Source organism: Eutrigla gurnardus (genome assembly GCF_963514095.1).
Source record: "Eutrigla gurnardus genome assembly, chromosome: 3".
In the NCBI taxonomy this organism is placed as follows: domain Eukaryota; kingdom Metazoa; phylum Chordata; class Actinopteri; order Perciformes; family Triglidae; genus Eutrigla; species Eutrigla gurnardus.
In genome coordinates, this window is record NC_139917.1 from 26407569 (window position 1) to 26434137 (window position 26569).

The 26569-nt window shown below is 44.3% G+C and overlaps 1 protein-coding gene across 1 annotated transcript; it reads left to right on the top strand.

Moving 5' to 3' along the window:
- The first annotated feature begins 214 nt into the window (after nucleotides 1-214).
- fhip1aa (FHF complex subunit HOOK interacting protein 1Aa) lies at nucleotides 215-26547 on the top strand. Its single transcript, XM_084005730.1, has 13 exons — nucleotides 215-439; nucleotides 10598-10659; nucleotides 12340-12566; nucleotides 16059-16724; nucleotides 18169-18327; nucleotides 18438-18524; nucleotides 19840-20007; nucleotides 20813-20892; nucleotides 21046-21248; nucleotides 22776-23765; nucleotides 23852-24030; nucleotides 24115-24235; nucleotides 25133-26547. Exons 3-13 carry the CDS (start codon nucleotides 12459-12461, stop codon nucleotides 25336-25338), a joined length of 2967 nt encoding a protein of 988 aa, XP_083861856.1. The 5' UTR covers nucleotides 215-439; nucleotides 10598-10659; nucleotides 12340-12458; the 3' UTR covers nucleotides 25339-26547.
- Nucleotides 26548-26569: the final 22 nt, after the last annotated feature.

Consider the following 26569-nt stretch of genomic DNA (forward strand, 5'->3'; position numbering starts at 1 on the left):
CGAGGCGGGACAGCTCGCACACGAGTGGGTTCACCTTTTAGAAGTTTTAACAGCAAACATCAACAAAGCACTTGCGCGTTTACACGTGCATATACGCCTATCTATAATGCCACCCCTTCCCAGGTTTGTTTATTCCTCATGAGGGAACCTGTCTCCCTGCCGGCGGGTCATGCGGGTCTGCCGTACCTCGGTGGGCGGAGCTACGTGAGGATCAGTGCGCCGCTGCGGACCAGGTTAAGTAGCTTTCGTGTTACACGTATGTTCGCTGCCTGTTAGGAAACAGGTGGAAATGATGGATCTGTGACCGGCAGCGCTGTTTCTTATTCCCGAGAGGACACGCGCAGCGCGTGCTCGTGGGTTAAAAAAAAAAGAAGCCTGCTGCTCGACGTCAAAGTGCCGCGCTCTCCTTCACGTCTAACCGGAGAGGATCCGTCCGACGGTAAGAAGCAAAGAAAGTTCTCAAACGTGGCAGTGACCGCTGTGTGTGTGTGTGTGTGTGTGTGTGTGTGTGTGTGTGTGTGTGTGTGTGTGTGTGTGTGTGTGTGTGTGTGTGTGTGTGTGATTGACATGTGCGGGTGTGTGGACGCGTTGGGTTTCACTTGTGGGGGGGCAAGTGGAGGTCTCTGCTGGTTTTACTGGGGGGGGTCCCAGTCCAAAACAAAAAAAACAAAAAGAAATCTCGCATCCTTGTAAAATGAAACGAGAGGATAAACGAAGCTCTGTTGTGTTTCCGCTCTGCCTCACTGTTGTTTCCTCGCCATGGAGACAAAATAGTCCCACCCTAACTGTTTTAATCACAGCTCACAATATGTCTGCAGCTTGAGTCAACACTCCAGTCTCTGCTTAATAGCATGTTTTCATGCTTTTATTTTGTTAGGTTGGAGCCATAACATGATAAAAGTGCAGCCTGAATGACCTGATTCACCTTTCAGGCTCCTAATGAACTCAGGTATCCAGAATGCAGCCGGTGTTGAGTTTCCAGCAAACAGCATGAATGTTTCATGGAGTGTCATTCCTTCACACGCGCCGAATCACTGTGAGAGGAGACGTCCAACATGACTTCAAGTGTTTTTGTTTCTGTGGTTGGGAAATAGTCGGAGAGGAGCTGCTTCTTCTTCATCGTGTGTTTGATTTATTACTCGGCTGCAGGGAGGCTTATTTTTCCACCATGTTGTTGTGTTTCTAAGTGAGCTTTCAAAAAAAAGCTTGTAAACAGAAGGACGTTTTAGAGCCGAAAAGAGCTATTTTTCATTATCGGCTGAACAGTTAATCATTTTCTCACTTGAGCGGTTAATTGTTTTGTCTATAAATTCACAATTTCCCAAAGTGGCCGACTGTAGTTGTTTTGTTTTTTTGTCCAGAATGTAAATGATCTATGGAAGAAGAATCAAATCCTCACATTTCAAGAGACAAATTATGAACCAAGTGGACTAATCAATTAGTTCTCTAATTGTTTTAACTCTATTGTCAATACTAATGCATTTTTCTTAAACATTAAAAAAACAGTTTTCTCTTGAACGCACTTGGATTAAGCAAACCTGCTGGGACACGTATTTATTAAAAGAGTACACATTCGTTAGACAGTGGATGAAGTTTGCCCAGTTGTCATGGAGATAATTCAGATGTTATCATGTGACCTGTATGGAGTTTTTTGGGGGTTTTTTTTATGTCATGGTCCCTTTCACATCCCTCGCCTCTCCCAACAAACATCCACCACTCGTCACGTGACTGAAACTCCACACTAAGGGGTCATGTGGTAACAACTGAACCATCTCCTCCTGAAATGTTTGTTCTTTTAAGCTGAGAACGAGTTTCTCCACAAACGTCTGCACGCCATCCTTCAGTGTGGCCGCGCTGGTCTTACCAAATCGCTCCTCAAAGCCCAGCGGCTCTTCTTTGCGCTCCACTCGACCACTTAAAGGTGTTTCTAAATGCCGCCGCTGTGAATGATGTGAACGTGAGAGGTTTTCACGACTCAAGGGAAACTGTGTGAGTGTGATTTCACTGTTTTGTTTCACAAAGCTGCACTCATTCAGGACAGTTTGATTATATATATTAAAAAAATGTCTGATGTCTAAACATGTACCCTCTGATCTCTGTTGTTCATAATTGGTTACATACTGAGGCTGAGTCTTAATCAGTTCCACTCCAGAGACTACAGCAAAAAAATGTAAATCTCAACATTTTTTTTCCATTAGTGGCCGCGTCCTAAACCGGTTGGACATGAATACTGGCATGCAGCAGAAGAATGCATGTGAAGCTTAAAGATTAATGTAGCAAGTTTGTGAGGAATGAGAGGAATGTGTGGCTAATCAGTCATCTGTGTGATTTACGGCTGATGTTCAGGAGGGACTCGGTCTCATTTAGTGGGAAATCACAGTTCAGACTGAGAAAGATATTCACACACAGCATGCTGGACTGTGAATATTAGTCATACTGATGTGATTCAACATATAGGTCCAGGTCACAAGATGGTGACTGGGCTTGTTGCTGCCTATACAGGACACAATGTTGACAGTTTGATGGTGTTTTAGAATCCATATACAATAGAAAGTGTGTTATTGTAGTTGATATATCATGTCAAAGAGACAGGTGTGTGTGTGTGTGTGTGTGTGTGTGTGTGTGTGTGTGTGTGTGTGTGTGTGTGTGTGTGTGTGTGTGTGTGTGTGTGTGTGTGTGTGTGTGTGTGTGTGTGTGTGTGTGTGTGTGTGTGTGTGTGTGTGTGTGTGTGTGTGTGTGTGTGTTGACCTCTCCTACCACACTCACAGCCAGCTCAGCTTTGTCCCGTGTTTGGGATTAGCCCCGCCTTCCCCGCCTGTGGCCCCAAGCTGACCCCGAGAAAAGTAACCGACAACATGAAAGCGATGTGGCGTGCAGTAAAGTGTCATCAACACCTTTCTTTTATTTAAATAAATGTAAATAACAGTTCAGTATGTTCGTAGCGAGGCTCGGATGAGACGGTTGATCGCTGTCACATCTGTGTCGATGTATGAAGCGTGAGGCGGGAGGTGATTAGCCTAGCTTAGCATAAACACAGGATGTATGTAGCATGAGACTGGAGGTGATTAGCCTAGCTTAGCATAAACACAGGATGTATGAAGCATGAGACTGGAGGTGATTAGCCTAGCTTAGCATAAACACGGGATGTATGAAGCATGAGACGGGAGGTGATTAGCCTAGCTTAGCATAAACACAGGATGTATGAAGCATGAGACTGGAGGTGATTAGCCTAGCTTAGCATAAACACGGGATGTATGAAGCATGAGACGGGAGGTGATTAGCCTAGCTTAGCATAAACACAGGATGTATGAAGCATGAGACTGGAGGTGATTAGCCTAGCTTAGCATAAACACGGGATGTATGAAGCATGAGACTGGTGGTGATTAGCCTAGCTTAGCATAAACACGGGATGTATGAAGCATGAGACGGGAGGTGATTAGCCTAGCTTAGCATAAACACAGGATGTATGAAGCATGAGACTGGAAGTGATTAGCCTAGCTTAGCATAAACCCGGGATCCACGGAGCAACGGCTAGCATTCAGACTAGCACTGTTGCAGTGCCGTTTGTGCCGTCAGTACGGTTAGCTGCTAGCCGCCGGCTCAGCAGTCGCCATGTTGAGAGCCTTTTGGAGACAATCGCTCATAAGCCTTGAATTTAGCACCTTTTTTTTTAAAGCCCCACAACAATATTCCAAAGCTCACTGAGTCCTAAGTTGTATCTCATGTATTTAGTTGTGGTTTTAGGGGGAGATAAGTGCTGTTACTGTTTCTTAGTGTCCGTGTACAGACGTTCGTGTAAACACATTAGAGAAAGCTCTGGTAGCGATGCGAGGAATAGTGTTGACCTTATTAAACGTTCTCCCCATGCTCCTTAGCTTCAAGGTGAGGCTAATTTGTTGACTAGCCTGTTAAGCACAAATAACTCATCCAGTTCAGCACAAAGGCTTTTTTTCTTTTTTTTACAAAAGCTTCTCTTTGGAGAGAAAAGAATAGTTTGTTACTGAATCAGGTCGAACCACTTCTGTGTGTTTAAGAATGACCTGGAATGAAGGCACCAGGGCTGTTTACGGAGCTTCTGTCATCGGAAAGCCAGTCGCTGACCGAAAGTCAAAAAGTATGGTGAACAATGTGTTATGTACACTAGTTTGCATCCCTTTAGTGTGAAAACGAACAAGAAGAAAAAGCCAACATGAAGGAGTGAAGGTTTCCCTCTCGTCCACTGAACTTGTTTGAAAGATGATGAAACGTTTAAAAAGAAAACAGGGTTGCTAGTTATCCACAGCCACATTTTTCACACATAAGCAGACATTTGCTCTGTATTCCCTTTTTTAAAAACCAACTCTTTGAGTGAGCTGTTTATCATTATTATCATACTGAAGCGTTTCCAGAATTCTCTCTTCGTCCAGGTGAGCTTGATCTCATCTCTACGATGATCTATCATCCCTTCCACATGCAAACATGTTCTCTTCTGTTTTATCAGCGAGCGAGACGTGATGCAAAGGAGCTGGAGAGGAAGCAGCAGAGATAGGATATACCCACACTAAACACATTCTTATCACTGACAGACGCCCATTGTAGTGCGGTGATGGGCCAAATACCCACATGCAAGTAGGAATGATGTCACCAGCTCACATTGTGTACATACAATGAGGTAATTTAGCCTGCGAGGGTCAGAAAGAAGCGGAGTGACAAATGTGTCGTGACCTGTTGTGGTTTAAGGGTATCGGAGAGCATTTCAAACGTTTAGGTTGTATCATTTCAGAGGGTTTTATTACGAAGAGATGGAAGTTAATATTCTACAATTACACACGCTTGGTCTGGTGCTCGTTTATCTCGTTTACCAACGTTCATGGTACCCAGAGGATGAACCCTCATGACTTTGGTGGCCTCCTGACCTTTCTTCTACTGCCACCCTTTCAGGTTGAAATTTGGGTTTTTGAGTAAAATGTCTCGACAACTGCAGTGAAATTTGATCCACACGTTCATGTTCTCTTTAGCGGCGTCCTCAGGTCAAAAATATCTTTGCTTTATGACCAAATACCTGCAGAATAAATTGCGTTGCCATCAGTGATGCTGATTAGGATGCATGTTGCTCGTTACTTGCATGTTGCCATGTTAGCGTTAGCATTTAGCACAATGAACTGTTGAGCCTAAATAAAGCCTCACAGAGGCCCTGGCATAGCTGTCTTTTAGGGAGTAAAGGTTTACATCTATTATACTGTTAAATAAATGACTTAAATGTGAAATTTGATGTGGAAAAAGAAAGATATTCTAATATATTAAAGACGTTCCTGTCAGAAAAACATGATAGTTATCTTCTGCGGCCCTTCAGCGGTATCCAGGGTTACCTCTTGCTCCCTGGGTGCCAAAGACAAATTCCACATATTTTATAAACCCATAATGCACAGTACATGCATTGATCGCCAGGAAGCAGGATACAGTCTCACCTGTCCTGTCTGCAGTAAAAAGCCTGTCTCTTCACTGTAGCTGAACTCTCTTTCAGCATGTGAAGTCTTTGATTCTAACAATAGGGCACGGGGGGTCTTTTATCTTGCTGCTGGCTTCTTTATCTACGTCTTTTATGGAGCGCACCATTTTTGCAGTGACGTATTTTATTCCTCCGGGTGTTTGGTACTTTTATTGTTGCCGGCGCTACATAGAGGGGGAATCTGGACCGGCAGCAAAGGTTACACAGGCAAGGAGGCACTGTGTAGCCAAGAAAACAGCTCTGTGGAAAATAATATAATAAATAATTAATTAATTATAAGAGAGGACCAACGCTACGTCTTGCTCAGGTCGGCGCTCGTTTGATTCTGCATATGATACACACATTTCAGTCATTTCACATTCATTCTAAATCATATGTAACACAAAGTAAATAAATATTAAGACCAAATTTACATTAAACAATTTAAAAGACTAGTAAGAAAGATGAATGCACATGGATTCAAAATAATTTAACTAATATTCCACATTAAACAAGAATGATGCAACACTGTAGAGATGAACTATTCAGATATGAATCAAAAATATGGGGGGTGTCTGTTTTAATAGAAACTAAATATGTAGCGTTTTCACAACCACCTGTTTGTGTGTGTGTTTGAACATGCTAATGAAGCTCTTCTCGTATCACTGAGCAATATTGTGCGAGCCGCCTGTTTCTGGAACCAGTTTTGAGATGAAATACAGGAAACACCCTGATCAGCCTTCATCCACAGTCCTGCACTATCTGCTTATATAATCACAGTCTTATCTCATAAGCCGTGTACAGTCATTATTCAGCACCTGTTGGGGCTCGGGATACTTCATGTATGTGGAATTATGATTTCTGTATGATAGAATGAAGTTTATTGGAGAGTCAAAACGATATCTGCATTTATGGACTCCCTATTGTTTCTTTTCCATTCACTCGGAAATTACAATAATTACATGTCTGATTGTTCAAGAGATCCATTTTTATTTGTTCTGAACATGAGTTAGTCTGAAGGGAATGTTGGAGACATAAGAAAATGAGCAGCAATTTTCCTCCTTCTTCTGTGAGGTGATTGGATGATGAACACTATAAATGATCAGCTCTTCAGCGGCTTCGCCTGTCCTTAAATATTTCATTGGCCACTACTTTAATGGGCTTGTCTGTCACTGGGTTGCCATGGCTGCCACCTGACCTCTTTTACATTATATAATCAGGCTGGTTGAACTCGGAAAACGACGGGCTTTTCTTCTATTTAGTGGAGCATCTACCAGTCTCACCTTAGATGAACGTGTAGAAAAAGAAATGTGTTTTTGGGAAATCGTCTCTGGGATTGAGGTTTAAAAACTCCGGTTTAGCAAGAAAGATGATCTTTACTCGGAGCAAAGGGTGTGTCCTGCCTCAGAGCTGTTTGTCCAGACCACGCCTGTGTGTTTGAAAACCTCTGGGAAGGCAGACAGCTGACAATACCAGAAACCAGATCAGAAAAAAACAGACAAAACCCCTTGAGGCCAGCATTTCTCTTTCATTTTCTTTCTTTTTCGCTTCTTTCTCCGTCGGGCTTTTACCTCTCCTTAATTCTCACGGAGGCCAAGCCGTTGCCCTCACGTTGCAGCCGTGTTGACTCTGGGAGGGAGCGGACCAGAGCCCGTTGCCTCTTTATGCAACAGCGTTTGTGAAACCCTCCGAGTAGAATAGCTGAATTCCTGCTTTCCAGCTGTATCTGCGTCGTGATAATGAGTAACAAGTTGAACTGATGCAACAGTTGGCGATGAAAAGAATGGCGTGTTCCAGCAGAAAAATGGATTGTTTGTAACAACTCCTGGCTATTGTGTAATCCCTCCTTCATAAGGATGAGCGATTACATTTCATTGTCTGCGTCAATCAGCTGAGCCACACGGGAATAAACCTGGAAGTACCTCAAAAACATGTCACCTTACAAAAGAAACGGCAGTAAAAAGAAGTCAGATTCTCACAGCTGAGCATCAAAGAATAAATCAAGTGGAAAACAAGCTTATTGTTCAGTAGAGTAACATGGCAGCAGTGTGTAATTTACTCTCTCTCATTTCATTCTCTCTGATTTAATTTGTGTAAAGTCGTGTTTCCCTCGGTGGGTCAATATGACTTCAAGAGTAACTGCACAGTTGAAGGTGTTATTTAAGCTATAATAAAAGTACACATCAATGCTGGTGCTAATGAAATAACACAATCTCCTCGCCTCTCCTCACAGCGTCTATCATTATTTTTTCCTGATTACTCTGTGAAGCATCACAGTCACAGGACAGCAACGAGCCTTTCATCTCCTTTCAGTGGACGGGAAATTAAACGGCGCTATCATTACAACATCTGGTGACTCATTGCTTTCCTACGCCGTCACAAGAGTGTGCAGATGAAGCGTTAAATTGTTTCATATGTCTTCATAAAAGTGAAATTACAATATCTGGGTGTATCACATGATGCCATTGGGTTTAAGAAAGACTTAGATTGGGAAGGAGATGTCCGTAACTCATCAGATTTATTTTTCTTGGGGAAATCGACTTACCAGCACGGACTTAAATATCCCTTTATTTAATTCTTTAGGTTCTAAAAGTTGTAAAATGCTCTAATAGCTGAATCCAGAGTTATTTTCCCGTGTTCATGTGAATCAGTCCGATGACGTGGACCGATGGCTGGGAGGCGGAGTTGTTAAAAATATCGATACGGCAATATATCGTGATACTTTGCTGCCCAATACAATATCGACTTTTCAACTCCAAAGATCGATTTAAAAAAAAAAAAAAGATTCATGTTCAGACGTGTTGTGAAAGCAGTACTTTATCATTTTTCATTTTATTTTCAATATTTATTCCAGTGAATTTCATGGGAATTAATAAAAATGGAGAGGTTGTTTTGAATGAAATAGTTTTGACTCAATTTGTCCTCTGATCAATATCATCTGATGTACATATACAGGTACTTGTGTTTTTCATCTTTATTTATATCGCAATATCGTGATACGTATCGTATCGTGACCAAAGTATCGTGATACGTATCGTATCGTGAGCTTCTTACCAATACTAGAACGAGGCCAGTTCTCTTCATGCATCCATGTTTTCATACTAATGTTCCAGAAATGAGAGCCTCATGCATTAAAAAAATATGATTAAAACGTGACCCCGTGACCTCTGAATGTCTTCGCATGTTAAAAAGAATAACTCTTAACACTTCTCTGGTGATCTCATCTGGCTGTGGAGACATGGAAGCAACAAATATGTTACTTATCAAATTGCCATTATTGGATAATTGAAAATGAGGAGAACCGGACAAATATACACGAACGCAACGCTGCATTCTTGTGTTAACGTTCAGATCTCGAGAACCGCCTCTGAATCTCAAAAGATGTATTTTTAACAACCTATATTTTGGCGTGTGGCTCTGCTGTACTTCAGGTTATTTTGAGCAACTAGAGCAGTGTCTTCTGGGTAACTGGGCTCTCCCTCCGTGTCACAACGTAACAGGTACTGTGAGGTCGTGACATTCATTACTAGACTGTGTTTTATTATTCTTGTTGCATCTCCAGGAGACGATGGAGTATTATGGGATGCCGCTGGAACTCGGTCCCACTTGTGGCGTATCGAGTTGGTAAATCTGAGTCTTGACCTATTTGGCTCGTACCAAATGGAGCATGTTTGAGAGGGGAGCCAGAGTATTGTTGTCTGAGAGGAGCTAATCGCTGCTTGCATCCAGCTAATCTGGCAGTCGGTTGTTGCACTGAAAACAAACCTTCGTGGCTGTTTTCATGTCGGCATCAGTAAACCCACGAGACGACCGGAGCATCGCGGAGACAGCTGGGAATTAACTTCAGAGGCAAAGTGATAAACTGGTGAAAGCAGCATGAGAACGTGAGTCTGACCTGATTTACAGCAGGCAGGGTCAGAGTTTCAACCTGGTTCTCCCGAGATGAGCCAGAGATAATAATTCTGCATATTTCCCTTCTAGTAGGTCACAAAATGAGGACTCTTTCAGTATGCTTGTGTTTACCTGTAAGCACAACCAATCAAGGATTTCTGAGGCCATAATATTGAGTTTAAAACACCTGAAATATTTCTGATAATTACACATATTGCATTTTTGGAAAATGACAATGAATAAAAACCAAAAAGCAAAACCATAACAAGATGTTAACTTTTCTTGTTTTGCACTGACATATAGGAGTTATGATTGATTACAAACTCCTGTTATAAAGATTCAAAATAATAATAACTGCACCCATTCTGTCGGGACGGTGCTTTTATTTTAGGCTGCTGCTGCTGAGTTGGTAGAGCAGCCTTTAATCAAGAGGTTGGAGTTTAAATCTCTCAGCTTCTCCTGTTCAGATTTCAAGTGTCCTGAACAAGACGGTGACCTTTTAAAGTGTTCCATTGGATTAAAAGTACAACTGTGAGTCCATCGAGAGGCTCACAAACAGCCTGAGTGTTTGATGACTCCCCTTTTTAACACACTCACCCACACACACACATCTCCATCTGTCTCACCACGTCACGCTTCTATGACACATTGCATGTTTTCTCAGAAACCCACGTCTTCACTTGCTTCCCTGCTGTAAAACTGATCGAAAACGACCAAATAAGATTATTAGAGATTTGAGGCCGCCGCGTCACGTGACACCGATTCCCACGATGGCTCGGTGTAATCGCTGGAGAGGGCAGTTGTAAACGTCCGTTGAGGAACGGGCCTCTCGCTGTGGAGAAGGATGCCAATTACACCAGGCCACTAATTGGGAGGCACAATGGTGTGTTATTCTCCCGTGATGGAGCGATCATGAGGAGTTGATATCATTGTTGAACTCCCAAAGAAATGCTTACACATGATTTTGTTTATTGTCCTTTTCTGTCGCATGTAAACGTGGTTGCTGTCATTTTCCTTTTCTGGAGACTTTCTCTCGCTATGTTTTCCCTTTTTACTCCCTCCCCTCCCCTCCCCTCCCCTCCCCTCCCCTCCCTCCCTGCAGCCTCCTCCCTCTCCATCTCCGTCCAAGTGGCGTTCGGAGAAGCTTACTCATGTCCAGTCACTTCCCACCATGCCTGGCCTCTCACACGGACACTCACTTCCTTCTCCTCTCTTTGACACACTCTCTTTTCTTAACAGGACAAGTATGAGGTCCTCGTCGGCGTAGCGACCGGTCCCTGATCGAACATGGTTCAGCAAAGGTAAGAAACCCCACACACACACACACACACTCGCCACGCTGCCTTTACATTCCTTCTCAAGAATCCAACCGGCGCTCTTCTAACTGAAAGCAGATGGCCAACGTTTGACTGTGTGCCTTGTTATGCTTTAACTGGGTAATTGGTGGGGAGCTTTTCTGCGGTACTGGGGCAAAGTGGAATTCAAAAGGAAAGGAGGCGAGCTGTGATTGGCTGAGAGGCACATTTAGGGGGCGGGGGCTAGAGGCTCTAATTTTGTGTTTTGGCGTGCAGCTGCTGCTGCGTGTTTCACAGTTGAGCCCCTGTGGTGGCAGAGACCATGTGATGCTGTGTTGTGTTGTGTGAGTGCTGACGCGTTGTGTTCGTGCTCCCAGGCGCACGCACTCATGACATCATCGCGTCCTTTTTTTGTCGTCACGGCGTATCTCCAGGGATGCCGGTCTGTCGTCGGGGGTCGCCGCTTTCCTCCAGGATTGAAAATCCATCAGATGGATTTGGATGAAATTTTGTAAAGACATTCGTGGTCCTCTGAGGATTCTGGGGATCTCTTGACTTTTTCCTCTAGCGCCACCATGAGGTTGACATTTGTGCTTCTGAGTGAAATGTCTCAACAACAGTTGGGTGGATTGCGATTGAATTTGGTGCAGATATTCATGTTGCCCAGAGGATGAATCCCAATAATTTAATTGATCTGACGACTTTCCCTCTAGTGCAGTCGTAGCATTAAGCTTAAAAATATAGCCTCACGGAGCAGTTAGCGTGCCTGGAGACTCTTAATCCAGTTGGAGAGATTGGTTGTGAGATCCTTTGAACATGTCTCTGATTTTCATATACATTTTCATAATATTCTAATAATAGTCCATCCATTCCCTGTCTGCAGGCAGAGGAAACACAGAGACAGAGGACACATCCTCACATCCTTCCTCTTGATATGCAGGCGTCTAACATGGAAACCTTGTACAGTATCACTGGATTTAACCTTGATGGGCTTTTGTTTCTCACATTATCCTGTTTGAAAAAAACACGACACTCTTTCTGTCCCCCAGTAATGTCAAAGAAAAGGTCTTTTTGTAGAAGAGTCAGTGTTTCCAGGAATGTCCCTTCCAAGAGAAACAGCAAATTAGTTCCTTTCTGGGGGGAAAAGTGGGAACCTTTACATATTTCCACGGTGCCAATGTGAGTGTTGGATCTGATCTACAAAGCTGCCCTCGAGCTACTTTCTACGAAGACAAAAATAAGATTTTCTATGAAAACAAGCAATACAGACCTCACTTGCCTAAATATGTTGTCTTTCCCCTCCTAACTCCCCACACTCAGCCGGAGTTGTTCACACCCGGTCGCCGTTCGCCTTCTCTTGTCAAAAAAAGGCTTGCTGTAATGAAAGTGATGTCAGGCGGCCCTGCAGGAATCCACTTTGGGCGTCTGAGGTAGTCCGAAAGCAATTTGACATCTCAGTCCGAGGTCCAGAGTGCGGCAGGCAGCCAAAGCCGAGCGAGATGCGTCTCTGAATCCTCCTCCTGTTATTGTTCTCTTTCCTGCATGCCTGCCATAGCTGCTGTCTGCTCATGCAGGGGGAGAGAGACACAATCATCAGTCATATCCGTGCATCTGTGCTGCTATTTTACGAAGCAACTTTTTGTGACTCTGTGTATAATAATGTTTGTTTTTTCTCTGCTTCTTCAGGTTCTCTGTGATTATGGTTGCTCCCAGTAAGCACTCCTCCTCCTCCTCCTCCTCCTCCTCCTCCTCCTCCTCCTGCTGCCGCCTATGACATGGTTTAACCCACGCACGATCCGGTCACCATGATGGCCTCCATGGTTGCCAATGGAAACCCAGATGGGCAGTCTCTGGTCTTGAAAGGGGTGGATCCAGAGACCTGCATGATTGTGTTCAAGAACCACTGGGCTCAGGTAAACGCCAGCACTACATAATGAGTCGCTTAAAGGAACAGTTTGACAATAAACCTGCCTTTTTCTGCCTCCGTGCCGGAGACATTTTGGGGATTTCCCTCTGTAACGTCCGGTCCATTCTCCCAGTCTCATATCTTGCCCCAAACGTCCACTTGGACTCAAGAATGAACTGATTTAGAATTTGGTTGTCTTGGGTCTACACATTAGGCTTTTTTGATATGTGTGTAAAGGCAAAAACCAAAATAGAACAGCTAGAACAGTCAGGAAATGACATCACTTTGCTGTAATGCAGCTTTTAAAACCAGGAAAAGTGACACTTATGTCATATTATGACATTAATATATCCAAAATGTTAGATGATATCTCGTCTCATAGATCTGCATGAAACCACCAGACTTCTGACCAAATAACACAACTAATCCCTGCGAGCTAATCCGGCGACAAATGTAATAAAAACACAGCGGACTTCAAATTAAAGCTGAAAATCAGTTGAGCCTCTGAGACGGATTAGGAAAAAGTTGGATACCAACACGCTCTCCCCGGCCCTCGGTGTCCTTCCGTGTAACGCTTGTTCATCAGGACTGGAGGTCTCGCCGGCTGCCAGGACCCACAAGGCGGAACAGGGGACACATGCTGCTGCAGAGAGCCAAAAGGCCAAGACCGTCGGCCAATATTCCACTGGCCATAAGTGCAGTTCAGTGCTGCTGGGATGCAAACCGTAAAGCAAACCCAACTGTCGGCTTGAGTCAGTTTCTACTGTCGGTGAGGCAGAGGCAGAATTTGTGCCCCAGAAGGCTGTTTTCACATTCATCGGTTTGTAATATCGCATCATGCATATTTGACCACTCTCAATAGTGTGACCTTGAAACCATCACAAACTCTGAGGATAAACTTCTCAGCGAATCTTGTGTCTAATAGTTTTTTTTACATATTCATATATTATGGATTTTCCACTGCGGGAGAACGAGTAGGTGTGATGTTTTAAAACTCTTGCAGTCGTTTAGAATATTTGGTAATATACTTTTTTACTAGTTTGTTCATGAATAATACATCATTTGGTTCCTTGAAGGATTATGTGAATTCCTTTCTTTTACATTAGTTTGATAAATTGAGCTTGAAGTTTCCGTGTTGACGTTGGAAGCGGTAGTTTGACAGTATGTTAAGTATGTTCCAGGAAGTGTAATGTATCCGTTAATGTGGTTCGGTGAATTCAGGTTTATGTGGAAACACTGTGTTGCTTATCGTTTTAAATACAAACCTGTTGAAGCAGGTCTCCAAGTTTAGCTTGTCAGTACAGTCCAGACCAGGGCCTGATAGGTAGGTTTAACATTTCAGGTTGTTTTTTTATTTTATTTTTATTGATTGACATTCTTTACTAGTCCCAACCTGTGAACAGGAAAGTCCCTTTTCAGATCAAAGCGAGCTTTGCTTGAGGCAAACTGGCAGTTCTGTTCACGCTCGGCTAATCTGCGGGCCGATAAGAGCGCTCTTGACTTTGGTTTCAGTTTGGAAAAAACCTTGAAATCCGAGTAACATGTCGTAAGTGATGTTGGCCTCGTCCCTCCGTAAGAATCTCCGCCTGCTTCATTGGCAGATTAGATGAATGTTGATTTGCTGTGTTTTATCTGCAGCTCTGCAGGCCTCACAGAGCTCACTGTGTTTGTTGTGACATGCAAACCGATCGGCTGCCAACGATCTCCCGCTGTAGACGGCGGAGAGGAGGAACAAACCGCCCGTACTCCAGAGATAGGGAGTCCTCCCATTCATGGTCGATGCAGCGTGACTCCTAATAAATCTGCCGTTTTGTGAATGTGCTTCTGTTTATGTGGAAACGCTTCCATCCAGTGAAAACGTTTAAAAACCTCTTCAGACTTTAGAGTTTCAGTGAAATAAACATTCTCCCTGCTCCCATCATGCATCAGGTGCATTTGAACATTTTCATTTTTGGGTCAACTGAAACAAAAACACTCCGGTTTGAAGCAAATACATTTTTTTATTATCCCCAATTTTAGTCTCAGAATAATATTTGAGATTATTTTTGTTTTCTAAAATTGGCAATTCAGAGCACCGGGCTGAATCCGACACCACATCTGTCATCTTGTATTAATAATTCATATGAATATATGTGAAAACACTCATGAGGGCCTGTGTAAGCGGACTCATTTTAAAAGTGACAGCAGCATCAGATAAACATGATTTATGTAAAAGCAGGAAGGTACTTTGCCCCTTAATTATTAGCCTTTTGAGTTTTTAATAATTTTGTGTTTTTCTTTTTAAATGTTAATACAGTCTATATCAGTGTAAAGTGCAGGTTTGGCTTGAAATCATGGTGCTCTATTTTTCTACAACTATTTCTTCTAAATCTGCACTTATAATAGAAGAGTTCTTCTGATCCGTGGAACCAAACATTCATACTTTCTAGCAGCTGCTTTGCTAATAATACACATATCAAGTTCTCTATATGGTATTTAAAGCAGAGAGATTGTCTCCCCATGGGGTTGGCTGAACCGGCGAATCTATATCTTTACTTTGTGACTATATTAATGCACTTATTATGAGATTTTGCCCCTTTAATCTTGTCTGCAGCTGACCTTGATAGCGTCATTATTACTCTGACTCCGTATGTCCGGTTAAATCTTCCTGTACTGGACTGATCCCGACTGGTCCAGGCCTCCTGAGACTCAGACGGTGATTACAGGCTCTTCTCTTGTTCTCTTGTGCCCAGTTATTGTCATGGCAGCAATGGCAGGCCGGGGACACTGGCTCCATTATTGTGACTCTGGTTTCTACGCAGCCGGCACACAAGGGAGGGACTGCATACACAAAGGACTGTTTCACTCGGTGCTACCAAAGCCAGTTTATCTGTTCTGCTGCTGGTCTGTTTACGCCCCATTATTGTGGATAATGAACCTGTCAGGAGGAAGGGAAGGATTTTTACCTGCAACGTATCAGTTTTAGTCCAACATTGTGTACAAGCAAGGTCCTTGCAATTAAGATGAATACCGCTAAGTCAAGTGTCCACAGTATAGCATGTAGTGGTAATGATTGGGATCCTCTTTGTCAACATAAATGGAGGCAGATTCTGTGCTTTTTGCACTTTTTTTAAATCCCAGCGATCAATTTGCTGATTTCCTGATTGAGTTTCTGTCGATCTTCACTTTGTGTTCTCTAGTTTGGTTTCTCATGTGGAGAATTCATTTGGGTGGCCCACCTCAAGATTTGTCCCCTTACAAAAGGAATGTTTCAATATGATTTTGTATTTATTTCTTTTCTTTAAACGGATGCAGAACAAAGCAGTAAATAATAAGAATACAACTTTATTTTCAGATTTTGAATGAATACACCCCAAAGCACTTCATCCAGATGTGGCCTGAATAGAAATAGATTGTTGCTTGACTTTTTAAAATCTTAATACTCTGCAAAGCAAGCTGCAAATCAAATGAGATATGGATATAATGTGTTTAATAATATTCCTCCTGTCTCTTATTGAAGGTGGTGAAGATCCTAGAAAAACATGATCCCCTTCGCAGCAGCTCCACGCTGCACTCCCTCAGCGGCGGCTCGAGCGGCGGCCCTCGTTTCGGCACCATCCCCGGAGACGAGGCCAGCGCCGTGCAGAACTACGTGGAGAACATGCTGTTCCTGCTGATGGAGGAGGAGAGCGGCCAGGCGGGCGCCATGGGCCCCATCCTGGAGTTCGTGGTGATGGAGAACGTGATGGAGCGTCTCTTCGTGTGGAGCCTCCGCCGGGAGTTCACGGACGACATGAAGCTGGAGCAGCTGAAGATGTACGAGATGCTGGTGGGCGAGGCGCGCCAGCCCCTGCTGCACCACAAGCCCATCCTGCGGCCGCTCATGATGCTGCTGTCGTCCTGCTCGGGCACGGCGGCGCCGCAGGTGGAGGCCGAGCTGGTGCTGCTGCTCAACCAGCTGTGCTGCGTTCTGGCCAAGGACCCGTCCATTCTGGAGCTGTTCTTCCACACCAGCGAGGATCAGGGAGCCACCAACTTCCTCATCTTCTCCCTGCTCATCCCCTTCATCCACCGGGACGGCACAGTGGGCCAGCAGGCCCGGGATGCACTGCTGCTCATCATGTCGCTGTCTGCTGAGAACGAGCGGGTGGCCAAACACGTGGCGGAGAATACCTACTTCTGTCCGGTCGGTCCTACTGCTCACTTCCCTTTCCTTCTCTCTGTTTCTCTCAAACCAATCAATCTCTTTTTTTTTTCTGGCCAACAAATATGCAGATGACTTTACGGAGCAATCGCATTGAACGTTACAAATGTCTGGCATTGGGATGTGAGCTAATCCCACGAGAATAATGCCGTTTCCTCGGCAGCTGCAGACGTCGCATTGAGACACGGCTTTTGATGTGATGCCAGTTTAACAACTGGAGTCTGAATTTAATTTGTTCCACTGGCAGGATACAAGTGTAATCCTATAGAGGATGTATACAGCAATGGATCACTAATGATGCATCATCTCACAGTTGAATTACACTGCGGGGCCATTATTCGGAAATCCTAGCCTGTAAATACTTAAAATTACACCTCTCAGAAAAGACAGGAATCATATTAATCCTGGGCATTTGTTGCATGGAAAGCCTGCTGATATAAATGCATTAATTAGTGACTTAATTAATATGTGATGATCATGAAAGGAAAGTTATGGGCAATAAAAGTCTTTGCTGGCGGAGCTGGCCTGTAGGAGGTATAAATCCATGTGCATTAGTCTGAATGTGAGGAGGAAGAGGAGGCTCTGCTTACATCTGCATTACATTATCAAAACGCAGAGGAAGAAGTGAGTTACGAAAGTATGTTTGCATTGTAGTGAGCCGTATAACCGTTATGAATCTGTTGTGTGAAGCCAAGATGTGTATATATATATAATGCATGCCATACGCTCCCTCATTAATGTTTAATGATGCCCATAATGACTGTATAGGTCACATGATTAGGTTTGCAGCACAGTGGGGGGGTTCTACAGGACGGGTAAAAAAATATATATTCATGTGTAGTTTTGCTGTGGAGGCAAACAGCTGAGTCGTGTTATGTCGACAATTAAAGCAGTATTACAGGTTAGCATAAAGGGCATTTTCCTAAGAGTTGCCATAAAGGTTATTTAATTAATTTTATGACAAAACTAAGAGTCTAAAGTCATGCTAGCGGTTCTGTGAGACTGCTAATGTCAGCGTGCTAACATGCTCAGAGAGAATATGCTAACATGCTTTGTTTAGCCGGTATTATGTTCACCATGTTAGCTTAGCATGTTAGCATGCTACAATTGGCAAATTACCACTAAACACAGCAGACAGTAGAGCCGAGGCTGATGGGAATGTCATTAGTTTTGCAGGTATTTAGTATTAAGTCATTTTGACTTGAAAATGCTGCTAAAAGAAGACTCATTACCAATGTTTTTGTACATTTCAAGGCAGTCCCTCTAATAGTTATTTAGGAAAAGATGTTTCACTTGGCTCTAGATGAAATTAAATGAAATTCTGAGTATTAGCAACGTCATCTGGGAACCAATGGGGTAACCTTTTAACAGGATTGGTGAAAAAAAGGAACAACCTGATTGAGTATTGACCCGTCCGTGTGCTCAGGTTCTGGCCACGGGGCTGAGCGGCCTCTACTCGTCTCTGCCCACGAAGCTGGAGGTTCCCAGCGAGGAGTGGCACTGTTTGCACAAAGAGGACTGGCTGCTGATGCCGTCGCTCGTCCAGTTTCTCAACTCGCTGGAGTTCTGCAACGCTGTTATTCAGGTAGGAACCTGCCACATTAAAAATGCATCGACGCGGCTAATGGTTCACGGCCGCAGCCCTCTGCTGAGTGCTCACATGTCATGTGACTGTTCCCATGTGACTGTTCCCAGGTGGCCCACCCCGACATCAGAGACCAGCTCGTTAGCTACATCTACAATGGGTTCCTCGTGCCTGTCCTAGCACCAGCTCTCCACAAGGTCGGTCCTCCTCTTCACCTCCAGTTATGTTGAAATCCCCGACCTGCTGATGTTAGACTACTTAGAACAGAATTCCCTTCAAATTCTTTTGGTTTCTTTTGCAACTTCCCCAAAGATGTCGATGTGTAGATCGGTGGTAAATGAATCTTCGGAGTCAGGCAGGTGGAATGAGAATGATCTTTATTTAAACAGATATCAAGCCTGCGTCCGAAACGCGGTTCCTCTAAATCCCTGGCAGAGTTCTCCCTAGAGCCTCTGCACCTGTTCCTGGAAAGTCCTTTACTTGCCCTTGAATCTAAGGAAATCCAAACTCCCTGCCACATGTCTTTCTTTAAAGCGCTCTACTTCCTGATCGGCCTTCTTCTCGATCATCCTGTCACCTTATTAGAAAATTCATCCTCTTCCTCTCCAATGGAAGAGAGAGGTTGCCAGGCGCTCCATCCTAAAGCTTTATGTGTTGTTTAGCGTAACCATTTCAGTGGAAAAAAGATACTTAGTTACTCCCTTATATGGGCTTTCCTTCCTAAAGCTAGTGTGTAACGCACACACAAAGAGAGACAACACTCATTTATGTCTGTTCCTCATCAGATAGCCAAGTTTAATTTAATTCTGGGCCTCTTCTCATCTTCCTCTTCCTCCTAAACATTCCTTACACCTTCGCTCAGGAAACATCTATATATCTATCTATATCTATATTGACAATTCAATGACTTCAGACGGTGATTATCTCCACATTGGCTAAATGTACTTTTACCATTCAAACGGCATTTAAAACATCCACCTCCCATCAAACTTTTTGTATTTTGAACTATGAAAATGGCCCTCAACAATCTCTTGGGAGCCCTAGGAACATAGGGATGGTATATATTTCGGAAATGTGAGACTGTAATTTATTCCGCAGCAGAAAAGTTCCAAATGCAAGAATTACAAATTCTCTTTTTTTTGCTCTTTGCTGCGTCTTTTTTCTACTACTTAATAGTTAATAGTGCAGTTTGAATTCATGAAAACAACTTCCCCGAACTCTGGAGTGCCACACAAATTTGCCTCCCGCTGTTTTTCCTGCTCAGATCGTGGTGACTATGGTTGGGGAAAGTCATATAGCTCCGAGTATCCAGCAGAACAACAATGAGAAAAGATGCTAATGATGTTGGGTGCTGCTCCGTTCTGAGTTCAGAGGCATTCAGGGGCGCTTCTGTAAAAATGTGAGCCGCATAGAGCTTTAGCGCCGTCTGATAAGGGACTCATGCTTGTATATTATGATTCTGATGTTTTTCTTTTGCTCCTCACAAACACACACTCTCCCCCCCCTGTGCAGTTGACCCTAGAGGAGGTGATGGCCACCACAGCCTACCTCGACCTCTTCCTGAGGACTGCGTCGGAGCCGGCGCTGCTGCAGACCTTCCTCTCCTTCATCCTCCTCCACCGACATGAGAGCGTCCACATTTTAGACACTCTGGTCAGCCGCATCAACACGCCCTTCCAGGTACGGGACCAACCCGGGGATCTTCCAACGCTCCACAAATACAGCACGACTCCTCTTTTAATATCAGCCCCAGAGGCACGTTTTGCACCAAAGCTGGTAGATTGTTGCCATGGTGATGCTCAGTTTCACGTGTCATCATCCCGTTAGCAAAGCTGAGATACGAGTGTTTTGGAACAGTCCGCTGTGTTGGAATATCTTGTCCGAGTCGTGTTCTTTACGTTGCTGGAGCGTTCCCTCCAGTGTTTGCTCGCCGGTGAAAAACAGGAACACATGTTTGCTTTTCACATTTTTGACCTCGAGTCAAATTAAACACAGACTTACATGCAGATATTCCACACTGTTGCTTTTACCTTTTGATCTTGAATAACGTATGAGGTAGTCGTGTCCTTCATGCTGTTTCAGGCTGAGACGGAAGAAAAAACCTCACAATCGATATTCTACCCAAAATACATGACTTTCTCGAGGCTTATCAAAGGAAAACTGACTTTTAATATATATTCTTTTTTTGTATTTTACCCTACTACTGACTAATCCCCTGAATATCTCCATTTTAGGCTCTGTGGGTGGCAGTGAAATGTTTCAGACCGTCAGCCTCGGCTCATTTTATGTTTACCGCATCATTCATTTAATGACTAAATTATCTGTGGATTATTCGTATTTCTAAGTTAATCAACTAGACTCATGGAAATCTCCATCATCTCTCCCAGACTCTGCTATCGTCTTCAGTTTGATTGATTTACACAGATATTAAATAGAATAATTAATTGATTCTGTTTGATTGTGTGCTTCCATTAAACCTCTGCAGCTGGGCACCGTGTCACTGGCACTTTTCCGCACTCTCATTGGCTTATACTGTGAAGACGTGATGCTGCAGCTCATATTGAGGTAAGATGTGCACACAGAGAGCAGCTATGAGGTGAAGAACGTCTAATTGGTTTACAACCTGATGAGCCTTACTTAGCTCGTACCAAACCCCCTCCTCCTCTCCGACCACCCGCTGGTCGTCCTAACAGGATCCGTTCCCCTCTGCCTCCCCAGGTACCTGATCCCATGTAATCACATGATGTTGAGTCAGCGACGTGTCGTGGGGGAGAGAGACTGCTACTCCGTGTCAGCAGCCAAGATCCTGGCATTAACGCCGTCCTGCTGCTCTCCCGACCGCAGCCCCCCGCCGCTCCGCCAGCTGGACTCCATCGTCTTCTCCAAGGGTGCCGAGGCTCCCAACACCAGCAGCTCCACGGGTAAGCGGGACGGGGACGCCGGAGGCGAACGTTTGGCTTATTAATTCAATCATCAATCATTCAGTCAAAAAGAAGTGCTCAGATCTGAGAATGGATGTTGCTGTGATGAAATCAGATGAGATGAGATCATAGAGGTTGTAAACGAGTCAACGGATTATAAACCACTCGATTTGGAGGCAAATTGGATCGGAATCATAGACGAAACTACAAAATAAGACCCAAATATGTAATGATCTATTTATGCTTTAAGAAGTACATGGACAGTATGGACTATATTAAAGGAGTCATCACCAGGAAATCGCAATTTCTCTTGTTAAAACATGCATATCTGTGTTTGACCTCAGTTGAAACTTGCCTGAAAGGCTGGAGTTTGAAAGTGGCGCCGTTTTTTCGCTTCTGCTCTTTTTCCGAACAGGAATAGCACACAAGGGTGTGCATTCCTAAAGCACGAGATTTTGATTCTGCGCCTTCGGTGACGTCACCGTGGCGGCTACTTGCATAAGCCCACCCCTCTTTCACCACCCAACCCCGCCCCGTCCGCTACCTGAAATCGCCGAAGCGCCGCCATTATGTTTTGGAGTCTGCATGCAGGCAAGCCCCCCCGGCTCTGTCCTTCCTGCGGCGAATCAACGCGCGCCTCATTACATATTATACAATGCACATCCGGACCAGTCAAAACCTCGCGCGTAATCTCGCGTGATAAAATCGCGGTACGAAAAAGGGTCAGAACAAGCTCAATGTTTGATTAAATTTTTTTTTTTTTTTTCTAATAAGTTTTACGAATTGATCCAAAGCGATCCAAGGGGGGCTGGATACGTATAAAACCAGGTTATGACTCCTTTAATGTAGCTGGAATGCATCGAGTGACCTCGAGTGTTGCAAAAACACCCTTCAAGCCTTTTTAAGGGACTTCTGAGGCGTCCTTGAGATGGAGCTCTACCAGCTGTGTGAGGGGGGGGGAAATCTTGTTTTTGATCATGCTTTCTGAATACTTTGAATTTTTAATTACTGTGTGTGCTGCAGACGAGCGGGAAAAATCAATGCCGTCTTTTCAGACATATTTATAATCAGCTTTTTATGGATTCTTTTGTTTCGCAGCTTTTTAAATCCGCTGCGAGGCGAATTCAACCAGCAGATTTCCACTATTCATAACCCTTTTATGTTTATAACTTCAGTAATGGTGGTGGGAAGCCACAACAAACGGAAAAGAGAGAGCAAAATTTAGGGTAAAATGGAAAGCCATCAGTTGCAGCGCTAAAACCTCATAAGATAAAAGATATTAAAGAGTATCATTTATTAACATTGTATCTGTGCAAATCTGGTTTTCATTAAAATGCACTGCAAGACGTTGACCTGCATGTATCTGGGGCATGAACATATTACCATGATTATGAGTATTTTATAAATGGTGAGATCTCCTGCTGTTGTGCTGTAGAACATCACTTTACCTCCTGTAGCTTCATGTCAAACTCATTAGCTCTACTTTGTAAGAGTTCTGCGCTGAGACGCTGTTTCTTAATTTTGCAGAGGAAAACGAGAGCTTCTTAGCGGACGACGACGGCTCGGGGAACTCCTGCACCATCGGCTCAGAAATCTACCTGGACGTCAGTTATCTGCATTACCTCTACGACGCCCGCCTCAGCATCAGCAGCTGCATACGGGCCTGCCAGGTTTGGTCGGCGGTGTACGACGGCGAGGACCCCCCTCCCGAGAAATACCAGCCCGGCGTCCTCGAGGAGCCGGGGCTGAAGAGTTGGCAAACCCAGGTGGCGTTCAAGAGACTTCCACAGCCGCTAGCGCCTCGCCCTCAGCCCTGCCCGCCGCCCAACACGCAGCCGCCGTCCGTCACCCAGCTGGAGCTGGAGTGGGATGACAGTTACGATGCGTGCCCGGTGCAAAGCGCCGAGGCTCCCGCGGAGAGCAAATGTCCACAGCAGCCTCCTGCTGAGCCCCCGAAGCACATCCAGGAGATGAGGAAAACAGCCATCATGTTGGTTCAAGGCTCATACATCGAGGAAAACGAGTTCCAGGACGACGTGATGGTCTACGATCTCGTCGCCAAGAAAGACAGCAGCGACGCCGGGCGAGGACGGCTCACATCCAACGGGTCTGAAACGAGAGACACGCAGCCAGGCTCGGCAGAGGTTCCCCTGACAAACGGGCTCAGTCTAACACTCCCCACCTCGGCGATGGCTGATAAGAACAGCTCTGACACAAAGGTCAAAGGTCAGACAGACTGTAACTCTCACCAACACACCACCGAGTCGGGCGACGACCTTTTGGCTCAGTATGAGGAGCTCATTCGTACGTTGGACACTAAAGCAGGCGGGAAACATGTAAAACCCGACGGAGAGATGAAGAAGCCTGTCGCTCCTGCAGAGGAAGAGGAAGAGGAGGAGGAGATGGATTTCACCTCCTTCTCCGCTGAGACTCCAGAGACAGAGAAACTGCATTCACCATTTGGGCCTAAGCTTGTCAGCGGAGGTGGAGTGAAAAGGCAGGCGGCGCCTTTTACCGGTAAGTTAAGGCGACTCTTCTTTACGGCAGCCGAACTGATCACCAGACGGCTTATTAAATCTGAATTCTGATGATTTGTCCTGGAGGTCCGTTCGTCAGCGTGCTGTTGTCCCGTCTGGAGAACATGTCGTCCAACTCGCTTCACGTCAACCTGCTGTTGACGGGCATCCTGGCCCAGCTGGCGGCCTACCCTCAGCCTCTGCTGCGCTCCTTCCTTCTCAACACCAACCTGGTCTTCCAGCCGACCGTCCGCTCCCTTTACCAGGTAAAAACAAACAGCATCAGCTTTGATCAGTGTAACTGCAGATGTGAGAACGTACCGTAATCCTCCGTCTCTCCGTGCCTTCAGGTACTGGCCACCGTGAAGAACCAGATAGAAGAGCAGGCCGCCTCGAGGAAAGACTTCCCAGAGCTGATCACCGCGGCGCAGCACTGGCTGCTGAGCAGGGAGACGGCGTTCATGGCAGCAGGTGACCGAACGGCCACGTCTCACAGTTTCTATGTGGCTGTGAACGGATCTAAAACAACATGAGATATGCACGAAACATCTAGTATTTCAAATATCCAAACGTAAAAATCCAAGCAGCCAACATAAAAGAAGTGATGTCAGTAAATATGAAGCTACTGCTAGCAGCCTGTTAGCTTAGCACAAAACAAGACGCCTGATTAAAATAACAAACAAGATATAATGTTTGCACATTTCCAGTCTTTATGCTAAGCTAAGCTAACTGGCTACGATGTTATGTATTTGCAAATCCTTCATGAGCTTAAGTCATCATCCTAAAAAGAAAAAAAAAACATATTTTTATTGTAGTCGCAGATTAGACATTTATAGTCAACTTTTTGGAAAGACTTAAATATGAAATGTTACATGACTTTATTGTATTTTCAGTGAAGCAGTCGACTCAGGACGACACTTATTAGCTCCAACTTTGTTTTTAATGACAGTACAAAATAAACTCAGAGTTCCTCGATCTCTTCGAGGTGGTGTCAAAAATGGGTCAAGTTCAAAACAACGCCTGCTTTCATTATCGGTTGTGTTTGGGCTCTTGTTGGGAATAAATCCTTTTGCGGTGGAGTGGCGGTCTCGGCTGAACCCCGGGGTGTCGGTTCCCCGTGGTTTCAGACTTGTACGAGCTGCAAAATAACCCTCGGTGGAAGCGTGTTTGTGGAAAGATGAGAACCAGAAGTCTTTGGTTAACATGGATCCTCTGCTTTCTTGTGTTTCTCAGAAAAGCAGAGCTCAAATTATTCATAAATGAAGAAATCATTAGCAGGAAAACATTATGTTTACAAAAAATATAGTGTATATATATATATATTCACACATGGTTTGTTTCCACTTTGTAATTATGAAATCCTCTCAGGTGAGCACAGCAGCAGAAGCTCCGCCCACAACGAGGCGGGGAGGATGTTGAAGAGTTCGCTGCCGCTGCCGCCTCCGAAGCCCAAAGCCATCTCTCCGGATCGGACTGAGGTCTTCGCTACCGTCCTCTTCACGGAGTTCCTCAAAGAACTGGCTGCCATCGCACAAGAGCACTCTATCTTATCCTACATTCCCATGGAGGAGTGATCGTGTCCCAGTGGAGTCCAGTTCTTTTTTTCTTTCTTTTTTTAAATGACTTGATGAAGAAACCTCTCAGATCAAGTGGTTTTATGCAACTATTTAAAAAAAAAAAGAAATCATAGCGTATTTATTTTCCCAAGCAGAGATAATCAATTTCTTATGTTTTCTTTTTAAATGTCATCTTTCTAGTTCTGTAAATTTCAGTTTGGCAGCCGAGAACTTTCTCCGGGTCCACCAACCAAAGACCGTAGAGGACTTTTAGCAGTTTTTTGAAGCAATCATCAGCCTCCTCTGAACTTCTGAATGTTTCTGCTCAGTGTGGTTCTCTTAAATACTCAGGTGGCCTTTCTGACAGTGTTTTACCTCTCAAACACCAGATCTGCAGCTTTCAGAGCGCGAGCCTTTGAATTAGTAAAAATGTCATTTGAAGATCACCCGTCGTAGACGACATCATCACTCACCCGGTCTTCTTCGTCCTTATGCAACTCGACTACACTTTCTTTTTGGGTAAAACAGGAAGATCACTTCTTTTCTTCTTCTGTTAATTCACGACGGTACCTCAGGAGTCTTTTTGTAACGCACCTTCTGTTCTCTCACTTCCTAAACAGCCTTTTCCCTCCGATGCACTAGTTTGTCACATTAATGGGCTCCACACATTCTCTACACCAGAGCTGTAAACACCAGAATGATCCATGCTATATTTAACTTGCCTTACTTCAGTGATTCTTCATGATGTACATATTGTAAGAAAGGAGAAAAAAGGTTCTAATGACACAGAACACTATGCAAAGCAAGGATACTTTGGGGTATAGTTACGTTTTGGATGGGAATGGGTATTTAAGAGTTTCTATTGCCATATTGTTTTTCACGAGGTTGTACTCGAGGCTCGTTTTTAGTCGTATTTAGGGTTCGTGTAGGGTGTATGTATTTGATGAGTCTGCAATATCACTGTTTTACAACAATCTCGCATTGTGACGGTTACAGAGGGCAAACTGTTTGTAGATCGCCTTTATTTTAGTCCAGGTATTTCACACGGTTGTTAAAATGAGATGATACCAGAGATATATTTTGTTACAAAGCACGCCTCTGCTGTCTAAATGACGTACCGGGGGGCAGATATATTCTGTAATTAGTGCCTAAGTTATTTAGATCACATTATTGCCTGATTGAGAATGGATTTACACAGGAAAGCTGTCAAAGTGTTCATAAGGACTGAAGACATGCGACACATATAAGT